The 12498-nt window shown below is 40.8% G+C and overlaps 1 protein-coding gene across 1 annotated transcript in view; it reads right to left on the bottom strand.

Moving 5' to 3' along the window:
* RFWD3 (ring finger and WD repeat domain 3) overlaps positions 1 to 12498 on the bottom strand; it is a 35635-nt gene extending 23137 nt beyond the window's left edge. The window contains exons 1-3 of the mRNA XM_054579190.1: positions 12435 to 12498; positions 6440 to 6965; positions 334 to 536 (exon numbers count right to left, since the gene is read on the bottom strand). Of these exons, the coding sequence (XP_054435165.1) occupies positions 334 to 536; positions 6440 to 6963 (727 nt within the window). The 5' untranslated portion in view covers positions 6964 to 6965; positions 12435 to 12498. The remainder of the gene's footprint in view (positions 1 to 333; positions 537 to 6439; positions 6966 to 12434) is intronic.

Genomic DNA, 12498 nt, shown 5'->3' with positions numbered 1-12498 from the left:
TTCTCTGCCCACCTACTGCTAAATAAAGTTCCTCCTGCACAACACGTTAACATTATACTAGGACTTCAAAAATGGAAGAATAGATGGGGTGCTGAATTTAGAGCTTTTTGTAAAAAACAAAACAAAACAACAACAAAAAAACAAACAAACAAAAACCCAACCACCAAAAAAGACCCCTACTTCCTTCTCAGAGGTCTGAGAAAAGCTAAACTGTAAAGCAGGAATCTGTAACATTTGGCGGGGGTTGGGGGGTAGGAGGGTCTCTAGCCTTTTGGACTCTAAGTTTTCTGGATGTTAAGCCTTGTGAGCCTGAAGCTTGATAAAAACACTCACCTCCTAAAATAACAATGCCAGGTTCCTCTGCCGGAACAACAGCCTCTTCATACTCTATGGAGCTGTCACTGTCAGAATCAGCACTACTTGATATCTGCAAGTCTTCAGAGACAGGATTGCTGGCCCCTGAATCACGAGAGGTGTTTGGCAAATGAGGCTGGCTCCTGCTCACTTGAAAGTAAGCATCCAATGGTGCTCTGGACCTATTTATGGAGAAAGACAACAGAATTATAGTACAATGAACCACCATCACAAAAATAACTCACAGTAACTTGAAGGTAAATCCTAGTCGTTTCAACCCATCTCCAGGCCATTAAATGCTACCTTTGAACACTGAAGCAGAAATAGCAGATTTAGGGAGATGCTGGATGGTCTATATACTCTCTTTCTACTCAGTTATAGTAATCCACACCAGAGCTTGACCCTTCTAAAAGCTAATTCTACATCACTAGCCTTTGGCTATGTGTCAACTTCTGTTAAAGGACACTACTCAGCAATTCGTCTGTTAGGGACTGGAAAAAGGAGGAGGCAAGAAGAGCCCGTAAGTCAAATACGGTCTCATGGGATTCTCCTGCTGCAGCTAGGCAGATCGAGGTCTTCTGGGATGCAGTATGAACTCTGGCTTCAGTCATCACTGTCCACCTCTTCTTTCACTTAAAAAAAAAAAAAAAAAAAAAAAAAACACCTCACGCAAAGATATGCTTATTGACTGGAGAAAGAAAGGGAGAGAAAGAGAAACATCGATGTGAGAGAAAAACATCCATCAGTTGCCTCCTGTGTACCCCCAACTGGTACTGAACCTGCAACCATTTGGTGGATGGGACAACACTCTAACCAACTGAGCCACCTGACCAGAGCACCTCTTATTTTAAGACATTATTTTCCTTTCAAGTTTAATACCAGCTTAAAACTAAAAAACACAGCACAATTTAAAAAAAAAACAACAACGAACTCAAGATGAGAAGAGATGGGAACAGATTTAATACATCAATTGCTTCTGCCTGGCTGAGTTTTAATCACGACCACTACAATACCTTAGTTTCCCTCATATCCAAGGTAATAAACCATGCTCCACATATAGCCTTGAATTAATGACATTCAATATTAAAAACCAACACAGTGTTCTGGACTTTAGAACATATTATGAGCTACTAATCACAAGGTATTACTAACTGAATGGTGATGTACCTTAAGTTTTAATAACTGTTTTTGATAATTAAGATATATAACCCAGACACATTGTTGGAGATTGCTCACACGGAAAAATTTTTATTTCTCATAGAATGGCTAAAATTTATGGCAAACCAGGGCTTCCTATTAAAAATAGATTCAATGGAATAAAATAAACATTATTTGGGATCCAATTTAATAGATCGAAGATTTGTCCTTATTACAAAAAAATGAAAAAAAAGTGGCCCTGACTGGTGTGGCTTGGTTAGTTGGAGTGTTGCCCTGTGAATTGAAAGGTTGTGGGTTCGATCCCCAATCAGGGCACATGCCTGGGTTGCAGGTCTGAAACCAGTCGGGGTGTGCAGGAGGCAACTGATTGGCTTTTCTCTCACATTGATGTTTCTCTTTTCCCTACCCCCTCTCTAAAAGCAATGAAAAAAAATTGTCCTGGAGCATAAAAAAAGGAAAAAAAGGTGTAAATAAAAAGAAAAGTATTACAGCAATTGTGAGTCCTTTCTGATTCACAATTTAAGTGTACAATTCAGTGACTTTTAGCATAACCATGAAGTTAGGAAACCATCAACCAACTTTTTTTCCAAAACATTTTTTATTTATTACTTTTTATCCTCACCAGAGGACATGTTTACTGATTTTTTAAAAAAGATTTATTTATTTATTTTTAGAGAAGGGGAGAGAGAAAGAGAAGGAGAGAAGCATCTCGTGCGCCCCCTACTAGGGACCTGGATGGCAACCTACGCATGTGCCCTACGCTGGGAATGGAAGTGACAGCCCTTTGGCTGGAAAGCTGGTACTCAGTCAACTGAGCCACACCAGCTAGGGCTGTTTACTGATTTTTTTTAGAAAGGGGAAGTGAGGAAGAGAGAGAAACTTCAATGCAAGAGAAACACCCATCATTTGCCTCTCATGTCTCCCCTCACCCCCGACCCCCAACCAAGACCAAACCTGCAACCTTTCAGTTTACAGGATGATGCTCCAACTGAGCCAAACTGACCAGAGCCCAAAACATATTCACCACTTCAAATGAACTCTGTACCCATAAGCACCCACTCCTTTTCCCCCTTTCCCTCAGCCTCTGGTACCACTAATTTACTTCAACTTTGTGGATTTGCCTGTTATGGAATTTCCATGAATGGGATCATATAATATGTGGTCTCTTGGTGCTGCTTTTTCATAACTTAATACAAGGACTATATTATCTGCAAATAGCTCGTTTTATTTCTTCCTTTCTAATCCAAAAGCTCCCCTACCTTTTTTTTTGGGGGGGGGGGCCTAATTGACCTGGCTGGAACCTCCAGTACAATGGTAAATAGAAGATGTGAAAAAGCAGACATCCTTGTCTTGTTTCTGAACTAAGGGAAAGCTTTCAGTCTTTATCCATTCAGTAGATAGATTAGCTGAGTTTTTTCACTGATGCCCATTGTTGGGGTGAGCATCAAGTTCCTTTTCATTCCTAGATTGTTGAGTGTTTTGTTTTTCATGAAAGGGTTTTGTCAAGTGGTTTTTTTGGGGTCGGTTGAAATGTTCATTTCCCCCTCTTTATTGTATGAATATGGTATATCTCACTGCTTTTTTTTTTTTTTAAATAGAATAGATTTTATTTATTTTAGAAAGAAGGGAAGTAGAAAGACAGGGAGAGAAACATCAATGTGCCACATAAACATGGATCAGCTGCCTCTTGCACGTCTCCAACTGGGGACCTAGCAGGCATGTACCCTAACTGGGAATCGAACCCAGGACTTCTCAGTTTGTGGGACAACACCCTACTCACTGAGCCACACCAGCAAGAGCTTGCTGATTGCTTTCTGTATGTTGAATCAATTTTTCTTTCCTGAAACCAATGCTATTTGGTTATGGTATATAATCCTTTTTATGTTGTTGTATTCAATTTGCTAGCGTTTTATTGGAGTGTTCTTGCATCTGTATTTACAAAGGACAGTGGTATAGTTTCCTTGTGATGTCTTTGTATGGTTTTGGTGTCAGGGTAATACTGGCTTCAGATAACCAGTGGGAAAGTGTTCCAGCCTCTTCCACATTTTAGAAGAGTTTATGAAGTATTGCTGTTATTTATTTTGTCTTTAAATGTTTGATATAATTAACCAGGGAAGCCATCTAGTTCTGGGCTCTTCTTAGTGGCATTTTCTTATTTTAATTACTAGTTTAATGTGTGCTGGTTTATTCAGATTTTCTTGAGATTACTAGTACTTTATGTCTTTTTAGAAATCTGTCAATTTCACATAAGTTATCTAATTTCTTGGTATAAAAATGTTCATGGTTGTCCCTAGTAATATTGTTTTCTTCTGTAAGGTTGGTATTAATGTTCCCTCTTTCATTCCTGATTTTAATACTTTTGAGTCTTCTATTTCTTGGTCTAGCTAGAAGTAAAAAATTAAGTAACTGACTTGTTTTAAAAAAAATTACTCAATATTGTTTTTACATAGCAAAATAGGTATTTCCAAGGTCAGGTCAGGACATAAGAAAGGGAAACTATACAGAGCAATAGGAGGCAGTGCTAGGGGTTTCTCTTTGGGAGTGCAACCTTGAAACCCAAGAAATCTACCTCATTCTTTGCACTATTTTAATAATAATGTCCCTTAGTATTTCTGAATTAAATAATTGTATGGTAAGTAAGCTCTTGCCCCTACTTAACTTTTGTAGTCCTAAATTCCACAAGCTCCATGAGAACAGGTATCCTGATCTGTCCTGTTCACCAATGTATCTCCGAAGCAAAGAGCAGTATCTCAAATGGTGGAATGTTACAAATATTAAGAGATAGAAGCTGCTCATCTTGACCTGGGCTCTCACCATGTGACCCAGGGATAGTTTGTCAGGTGAATAAATGCCAAACACCATACTGAGAAATTCATGTGAAGACATTCAGAAGGTATAAGCAATCAGTCCTGTAAAAAAGCACTTTTTAACATAAATATATGGTGCAATTTGCTTACAATATTTAGGGGAAAATGTTTTAATACACATTTATATGGCTCCAGAATCTGTATTCTTTACATAATCCCTGTCCTTTTAGGTTTATTGAACTTTGTGGAGACAAACATATGAATGTCAGTTACACTGCTTGACTAACTGCTTGACTAACATCTTTCAACATCTAAATTCTGCAACCAAAGCACAGATTCTACATATGTCAAGCAATTTTCTGATTATTGATTATTGTTTGGCTTCTGTGTGTAAATACCTCCTGGGAGAATCATGCCGCCCATGACAACAATATAATTTGGTTTCTGTAGCATTTCTATTTCATTCTGTAAATTGACATCAGGTTTGTAAGTGTCACTCTCCTGTGAATTGGTTAACACAATTAAGTGTCCCCCACCAAAAGCAATCACATCCTCCCCCTGCCCAATTGCATGTATGAACAACCAAGGCTGAGGAATAGTGAGAGGCTTCTTGGTGCCACAGTCAGTTCCTAGGGACACCAATCTCAACTCTCAGTCCACTCAGTCACTTCAACAGAGCCCCCAAATTGCGCTACAAGGTACAGTGACCTATCATACAAATGTGTGGAATTTTATTTTACCTTCATAATCCAAAGGAATAACACCTTAAAATAACAGAGTAACATGCACTTGAAACTCCTGTCAACAAAGAAGTAGATACTCATCATCCTTGATGGATTACATCTAGAAGTGACTGTACTACAGGGATTGGAGCCATGATAATAGCAGGCCTTGCTACTGCAATCAGCAGGATCATAGAAAAAGGCTGGTGTGGCTCAGTGGACTGAGTGCCAGCCTATGAACCCAGAGGTCATTGGTTTGATTTCCATTCAGGGCACATGCCTGGGTTGCAGGCCAGGCCCCCAGTAGGGGGCAAGTGAGAGGCAACCAATAGATATCTCTCTCGCACATCAATGTTTTTCTCCCCCTCTCTTTCTGCCTCCCTTCCCCTCTCTCTAAAAATAAATAAATAAAATCCTAAAAAAAGATACTGATTTTTCCAACTGAAAGCACCATCTCAATTCCGGAGATACGCCAGTCAAATCACAAATTATCCCTTTGGCTTCCTCATTTGTAAAACAAGTAAATAGATGGCCTAACTACTTGTCTTTTTGGTATCACTTCACCATTCTCACAGTGTTAAAAAAAACAAATGGAGCTGCGTGAATCTCCCATCTGCCTATGTAGAAAAGGAGTGATCCAGGTTGCAATGCCAGCTCTATTTCCTTGGTGTGTTAGCTATGAGACCCTGAACAAAACACTCAGGGTCCATAAAATAAATTCAACCTCTTTAAACATGACAATATTTAAAAGGCCAAATGTGAAATACAGCATTTCAACCGATGCAGGAGGAAGTTAAAAACATAAGACACAGACAATTGTTATTCTTTATAATAACCCTGTCAAGACTTCATAACTAAGTCCTTCAAGAGGTAAGTTCAAACCAAAAACTATGAAAGAAAATTTTCAACTCTTCAACACATTTTCAAGTGAGAAGAAATGGAATCCTTCCCACTTAGATAAGCTCCAAACTAATTCACATTCTATTTTTCGCAAGGATCCTCTAAATCTAGCCTGCACTCTATGTGGAGTGCCATGAACAATGGGTCTTAGGTGAGTGTAGTGAACATGCAAATTAAGAAATACTTTTTTTTTTACATACAAGATGCAAATTATCTTAAAAAACCAGCCTCTACAAGAGCCACCGCCAACAAACTACCACCCAGTTTCCAAAATGTCCAAGCATAACTTATCCCCTCCATTATCTTGTTACATAAATAAGGCAGGCACTTTTATTTTCATCTGACCTGTGAGGAAATGGGAATTCAGAAACGTTACCTGTCTTGCCACAAGTTGCACTGTCTAATCCTATCAGCAGCACCACTGGGGGTATGACCAAAGCCTAAGGTTCATAATTCGCAATCTGGTACTAGTCCCACAATCTAGACATTATTATTTACCTGGTACTGTCCGTCCTCTGAGACCCTCCTGCTCTTGCTCTGCGTGAAGCGGCCCCTCTCCTCCGCCTGTTCCTCACTGGCCCCACAGTGTGGTCTGAAGGTGGTCTCAGGAATTCTAGCATGCCATGAAGTCTCTGCAGCCCATTAATGAAGGTGCTCACTGACTCCAATGAAGCCACTTGAACAGTGTGGTTAGTACCAGATCCCTGCCTATGCTCCTCTGAAGCTCCTGGATTGATGTTCTCCACATTCTCTTCTCCCAAGAGCTCCACTTCCTCTGTCAGGTCAATGGACACTTGCGGAGCAGGCTGCGCCAAGTGAGGTTCCCCTCGACTGTTGACCACCTCAGCAGGAGCAGGCTGGAGCAGGGGTGGTCCCTCTTGGCTACTAACAACTTCACCCAAAGCAGGCCGAAGCTGGGGTGGTCCCTCTTGACTGCTGACCACTTCGGCCAGAGCAGGCTGTTCTGCAGCATTATGATCTAACTGCACCTGAAGATCATAGTCCATTGCTTCGTGAGCCATCACTGAGGAAGCAATATTTGTAAAAGTATTAGTAAAAGATAAAACATGCCATGCAGCCAATATAATCGTATCTAGTTTTTTAGAAGTTGTTTAAAATCATTCCTGGAAAAAACTGAGAAGATTTCACTTAATTTAAGGCAGAGGTACTTTGGTAATCATCCACTTTTTTATCCATAACAACCACTTACAACTAGGGGTTCAGTTTGCCCTTTGAAAACATGAAGTCATTTGACTACAGTGAAATAAGGGGATTGAACTATTGGATCTGAAAGTAATCTCCCAGACCTCTTTCAGTTCTTTGTCATGACCTGAATTTACCAAAACAAATGCATGTAATGCTATATTTAATTTTAGTAAACACACATCTTTCACAGCACGAAGCTACAGAGGATAAACGTGAAGGAATACTTGCAAAATTACTTCAATTACTAACTTAAAGTTGAAATTTACTTAATTTCTCCAAAAAGGCGGAGCAACCTTTATTTACCCCATCCTTTTCATTATTTGTTTCCTGTCTCTAATTCCATTTAACAAATACTTTTTAAGCACTGTTATGTGGTCAGACACCACACATATGAGACGCATAAGATCCTGCATAACAGAGTTTACACTCTAGTGAATGAGAAAATAAACAAATGTGAAAATTAGACATTGTGATATTTAGTTTTGAGAGCAGAAGGCAAGAAACACCATTTCAGACACAAAAGTGAGGGAAGGCCTGTTGGAAAGAATAAAATTGAGCTAAGATTAAAAGAGCCAAGAAGAATTTCTGAAGGAAATCAGAACACAGATCCCTGGAGGGCATGATTTGGTGCAGTTGAGAAACCCGACAGACCAGTGTAATGCATAGTAAGGAAGAGTGGACAGTATGGAATGAGGCTGTCACTGAAGGCCCCGGTAAGGAGTTTCCTCTGTGTTAGGAATGGACTATAAGGGAGCAAGAGTGCAAGCAAGGTGCTCAGTTTATAGGCTACTGTATAAGTGTAAATTAGTGGACAAGGGTAGTAACAGTGGAGATGGGAAGCAGTGGACAGTTTTGAGAATCCTCGGCATAGGCAAGCTTCTTAAAATCATGTTAGAGACTAAATACGAAATAGATACAAAAGAAAAAGCAGGCCAAGGACTAAAACTGGAGATACTAACGTTAAAAGAGTAAGAAGTGCAGGAAGAGAACCCAGGAACAAGACTATAAAGTAGGAGGAAACCTGGGAGAATGGGGTGTCTTGAAAGACTGTTTCAAAGAGAGAACGGTTACGTGTGTCAATTGCTAAAGAGGGGCAAGAATGGCCATTAGATTCAGCAATGTGGAAATGATAGATAACCTAGAAAAGATTCCCCAAAATGATGGGGTCAGAGACCAGACTGGACAGAGTAAATGGGGGGAATTCTGATAAACAAGATGGATGAAGCACATGTATTTTTCTCACTCCTGAAACCTGTGAACATGACTTCCCTCCCCTCAAAAAAAAAGGCACTAAAGAAAAGGACAAATCATAAGGACAAAGTAAGAGAAAACAGGAATAAGATATGTAAACCAGTGTTTTTGGACTGGTAACTGGTAACTACATGGTAGTGCTGAAAAGATGAAACTCAAGTGCCTGCAAGAGGGTAAATTGTGTGCTCTTGATTCCCACCGAGGGGACTGTAGAAACCAAGTACCACAGAAGGCAATGTTGAAAGGTGGAGCTGAAAAAGATCGGTTGAAAGCTTGTAATAGTCTACCTGTCTCCTAGTCAAAACAAAAAAGCCAGCCACCAAACAAAAACTTTCTCACCCTATTCTGTAGGAAAACTGGAGGCTTATACCAGACAGGCACAGAGGAGCATGAGGGGCAGACTGGTGCAACCACTATGGAAAACAGCATGAAGGTCCTCAAAAAAATTAAGAATGGGAACTGCCTTAAGACCCAGGGATCCTACTTATGTATATACATCTGGAGAAACCCAAAACACTGATTCAGAAGAATATGCGTACCCCTATGTTCACTGACGTATTATTTACAATAGCCAAGATATAGAAGCAACCCAACCACACATCCATAGATGAGCAGATAGAAAAGCTGTAGTTTGTGTATACAATGGAATATTACTCGGCCATGAAAAGAATAAAATCTTACCATTTGTGACAGCATGGATGGACTCAGAGGGTAGTGTGCTAAGTGAAATAAGTCAGTCAGGGAAAGACAAATGATTTCACTTATATGTGAAATCTAAAGAACAAAATAAATGAACAAACAAAATTTAAACAATCAACAGACACAAAGAACAGGCTGATGGTTGCCAGAGGAGAAGGGATTTGGGGGAAGATGTGAAAAAGGTGAAGTCATTAAGAAGTACAAATTGGTAGTTATATAATAGTCATGGGATGTAGAGGGAATATAGTGAATAATATTGTAATAACTATGCACAGTGCCAGGTGGATACTGGAAATATCAGGGGGAGAGGGGACACATGGTAAAGTACAGAACTGTCTAACCACTATGCTGTTCAACTAAAACTAATACAAAAATAATGTAAACTGTAATTGAAAAATAACATGAAAAAAAGTTAGCATGAGGTATAGCACAGCAGTGAAAATAAGGAGTGAAGTGAAAGTCTACAAACTGAATAGTGTGACAAACTTAAAATCCTTCCACCCAGCTCCGCCACAACACAAATCCTGGACACAATATTCTGGTTTATGTACATTCATTATGCTCCAAGGCAGGTTGTTAGAGAAACTGTTTTCTAGAGAAAACTGGCTCAAGAAAAAAAGATCTACTAATACTGACATTAGCGAATCCCCCAAGAAAATGGGTAAGTCTCTGTCCATACATCTAACAGTAAAAGCCTAGTAGATGATAAGGTTCAGCCACTCACACAGAGCTCCCAATCAGGTTTCTTGAGGTCTCCCCTAAAAAATAAACTAATAAGCAAGGATCAAATGACATCTGGGGGAGACCAAAGCAGACAAGCAGAAGAAACCTGGAGGAAAGAAAGTAAGACAATGTAAAAAAAGAAAAAATTTGCAAACTTACAAGAAAGCTAGGGAAAAAAAGGACAAATCAAGAGTCCTTGAAATGAAAAATGGTAAGCAAAATAAAAACATTTAATAGAAGGAATGGAAGACAAAGTGGAGGAACTCTTTCAGAAAACAGAATGAAAAGACAGCGAATTAAGATAAGAATAAAATTAAAAGATCAAGCAAGCCATGATATCTGATTAACTGAAGAACTAGAAAGAACACAAAAAATGCAGAACAAAGTAAAGCAAAACCTCAGGTCAAGATATAACCATAAGCTCTCTTCCAACTAAGAACCTCAACACAGTAAAGTTTACTCAAAAGTTATAACCAATATTAAAAAAAACAGGTTGCAAACATATTCACTATAGTTCCGTTTTTAGGATACTTAAAAAACACACAAAACCATGCTATCTGGACTTACAATACCAAATTGAGGGGGAGGGTGCAGGGGCACACAAAGCTTCAGCTGTATATACAGTATTTTTATTTCTTAAAAAAAATGAAAGTACCCTGGCCAGCGTGGTTCAGTTGGTTGGAGCATCACAAACCAAAACGTCACAGGTTTGATTCCTGGTAGGGGCCCATACCTGGGGTTGCAGGTTCCACCCCCAGTTGGGACCTGCCCCAAGAGGCAACCAATCATTGTTTCTCTTCCACATCACTGTTTCTCTTCCTCTCTCTAAAATCAATGAGCATGTCCAGGGGTGAGAATTTAAATTAAAAAAAAAGTAATTATATCAAAAGGTAAAGTCCAAAATTTGTTAGATCTGGATGGTGAATAAAGAAGTCTCCTGAAAATTATTCTCTGAACTTTTCAGCATAGTTAAATACTAAAAAATTATTTCCCCTCATCATATGCTAGTTCTGATTAAAGAGCAACCAATTTTCATCAGAACAGGAAAACCCAGAGCTGAACCCATCAACTTCATCACTTTTATCTTCCACAACTCAAGTATACATGGCAGATACTAAATGTCTGTTGGATTATTCACTGCACCTTAAACCGCCCCCCCAAAACCAAACCCCAACAACTGAGAACATACCAGCCCCTAATATACAGTGCTACAAACACAGAAGAGATATAGAATCTTTTCATCTTCGCAAAAAGTTCTATAGAAGAGTGTAGTTCTGGAGCAGCTTCCCAACCGATGTGAGGAAACGCAGACCCCTCCAGCCCTTGCGGTAACCACGGGTGCCTAAAGCAGCAATTCTCAACCTTTTCCATCTCAGGGCACCCATACATAAATTACTAAAATTCTGCAGCACACCAAACAACACATTTTTTGCTGGTATGACAAAAAAAATAGGTATAATTCTGATTTATTCATACTGGACAGCTATTGTTTTGGCCGTTGCCATTTTTTAATTTGACAATCTAAGGGAAAAGAGGTCCGTGCCCCAGACTAGTCAGCTACTGCATGATTGTTTTTAATCCTCACCCAGACCATTTTTTCACTCCTTTTTTAGGAAGAGAGGAAAGGAGAGAAACAGCAATTGGTTGCCTTCCTCAGGAGAGGGCTCAGGGATGGAACCAGCAACTTCGCTACACTGCCCGACCAGGAATCTAACCTCACAACTTTTCGGTGAAGGGGGAACGCTCCAACCAACTGAGCCACACACGCCAGAGCTGAGGCATTGCATGTTTTAAAAATTCTGGCCGCACACAGGTTGAAAAATCGCTGGCGAGAGCAAAAGACCGTGACCAGGTCACCCCAAGCCTTGAGCAACCTTGCCCTTGATTTTCTCTCTACAATGAGAGTTAGCGCTTCAAAGGCTGACTTTCCACTAGTCGCCTTACCAAACTTTGTTACTCAGATTTCAATGTCCACGGCAAGCTGAGGCCCGCAGGCACCCAACAGACAAAGTAAGGGGCGGTACCAGGGAGTGAGGGAGGCAGACCCCGGCTTCAGTCCTGGCTCCGTCTCTACTACCTACCTGTGGAACCTTAGGTGGGTTTCGCAGTCTGTTCAACTAGCTCACCTTAAAACGGGGATAAAAGTATGTGCGTTGCAGTGCTGCTGTGAGGTAAAGCTGGATTAAAGCGAAAATTAGTTAACTCCTAAGTAATGCAATTAACGGACGCTCAAAGAGAGAGCAGTTATTTGCAAAGAAAAAGTCTGAGGGTCGGCTACCGGGACAATAGCTACACCACCTCACGACTCCGGACCGCGACGAAATCGCCTCCCGCCTGCGGCGAAATGGCTTCCCAACTCGGCAACTTCCGGGATGACCCGAACTTCCTGTCTTCCCCGCCCCCCGCCCCGACCTCCGGCCTCTCAGAAACCCCCAAAGGGCCGGAGTTCGGGTGCCTAAGTCCTGACCCTTGGGGCAGCCCAGAACGGCTGGACCTTCGCAGGCCGCGGAGTACCACGGGGGTGTCCCTATGCCCCGCGTCCAGGGAACAAGCCCGGCAAGTTACCCTGGAGCCAGAAGCGCAAAATCTGGGGAGAGGTAAGCGCCCTCCTCACCTGGAGCCGGAAGGACGCCGCCGAGCTCGCGAGCCCGCCGCCGGACGCATCCGTTTCTGCAGGA

The sequence above is a fragment of the Pteronotus mesoamericanus genome, unplaced genomic scaffold (genome assembly GCF_021234165.1).
Source record: "Pteronotus mesoamericanus isolate MK-2021 breed Mesoamerican mustached bat unplaced genomic scaffold, CSHL_Meso_final contig_52, whole genome shotgun sequence".
Classification (NCBI taxonomy): Eukaryota; Metazoa; Chordata; class Mammalia; order Chiroptera; family Mormoopidae; genus Pteronotus; species Pteronotus mesoamericanus.
Note: the sequence above shows the minus strand (reverse complement) of the source record. Positions and strands in the feature narration are given on the sequence as shown.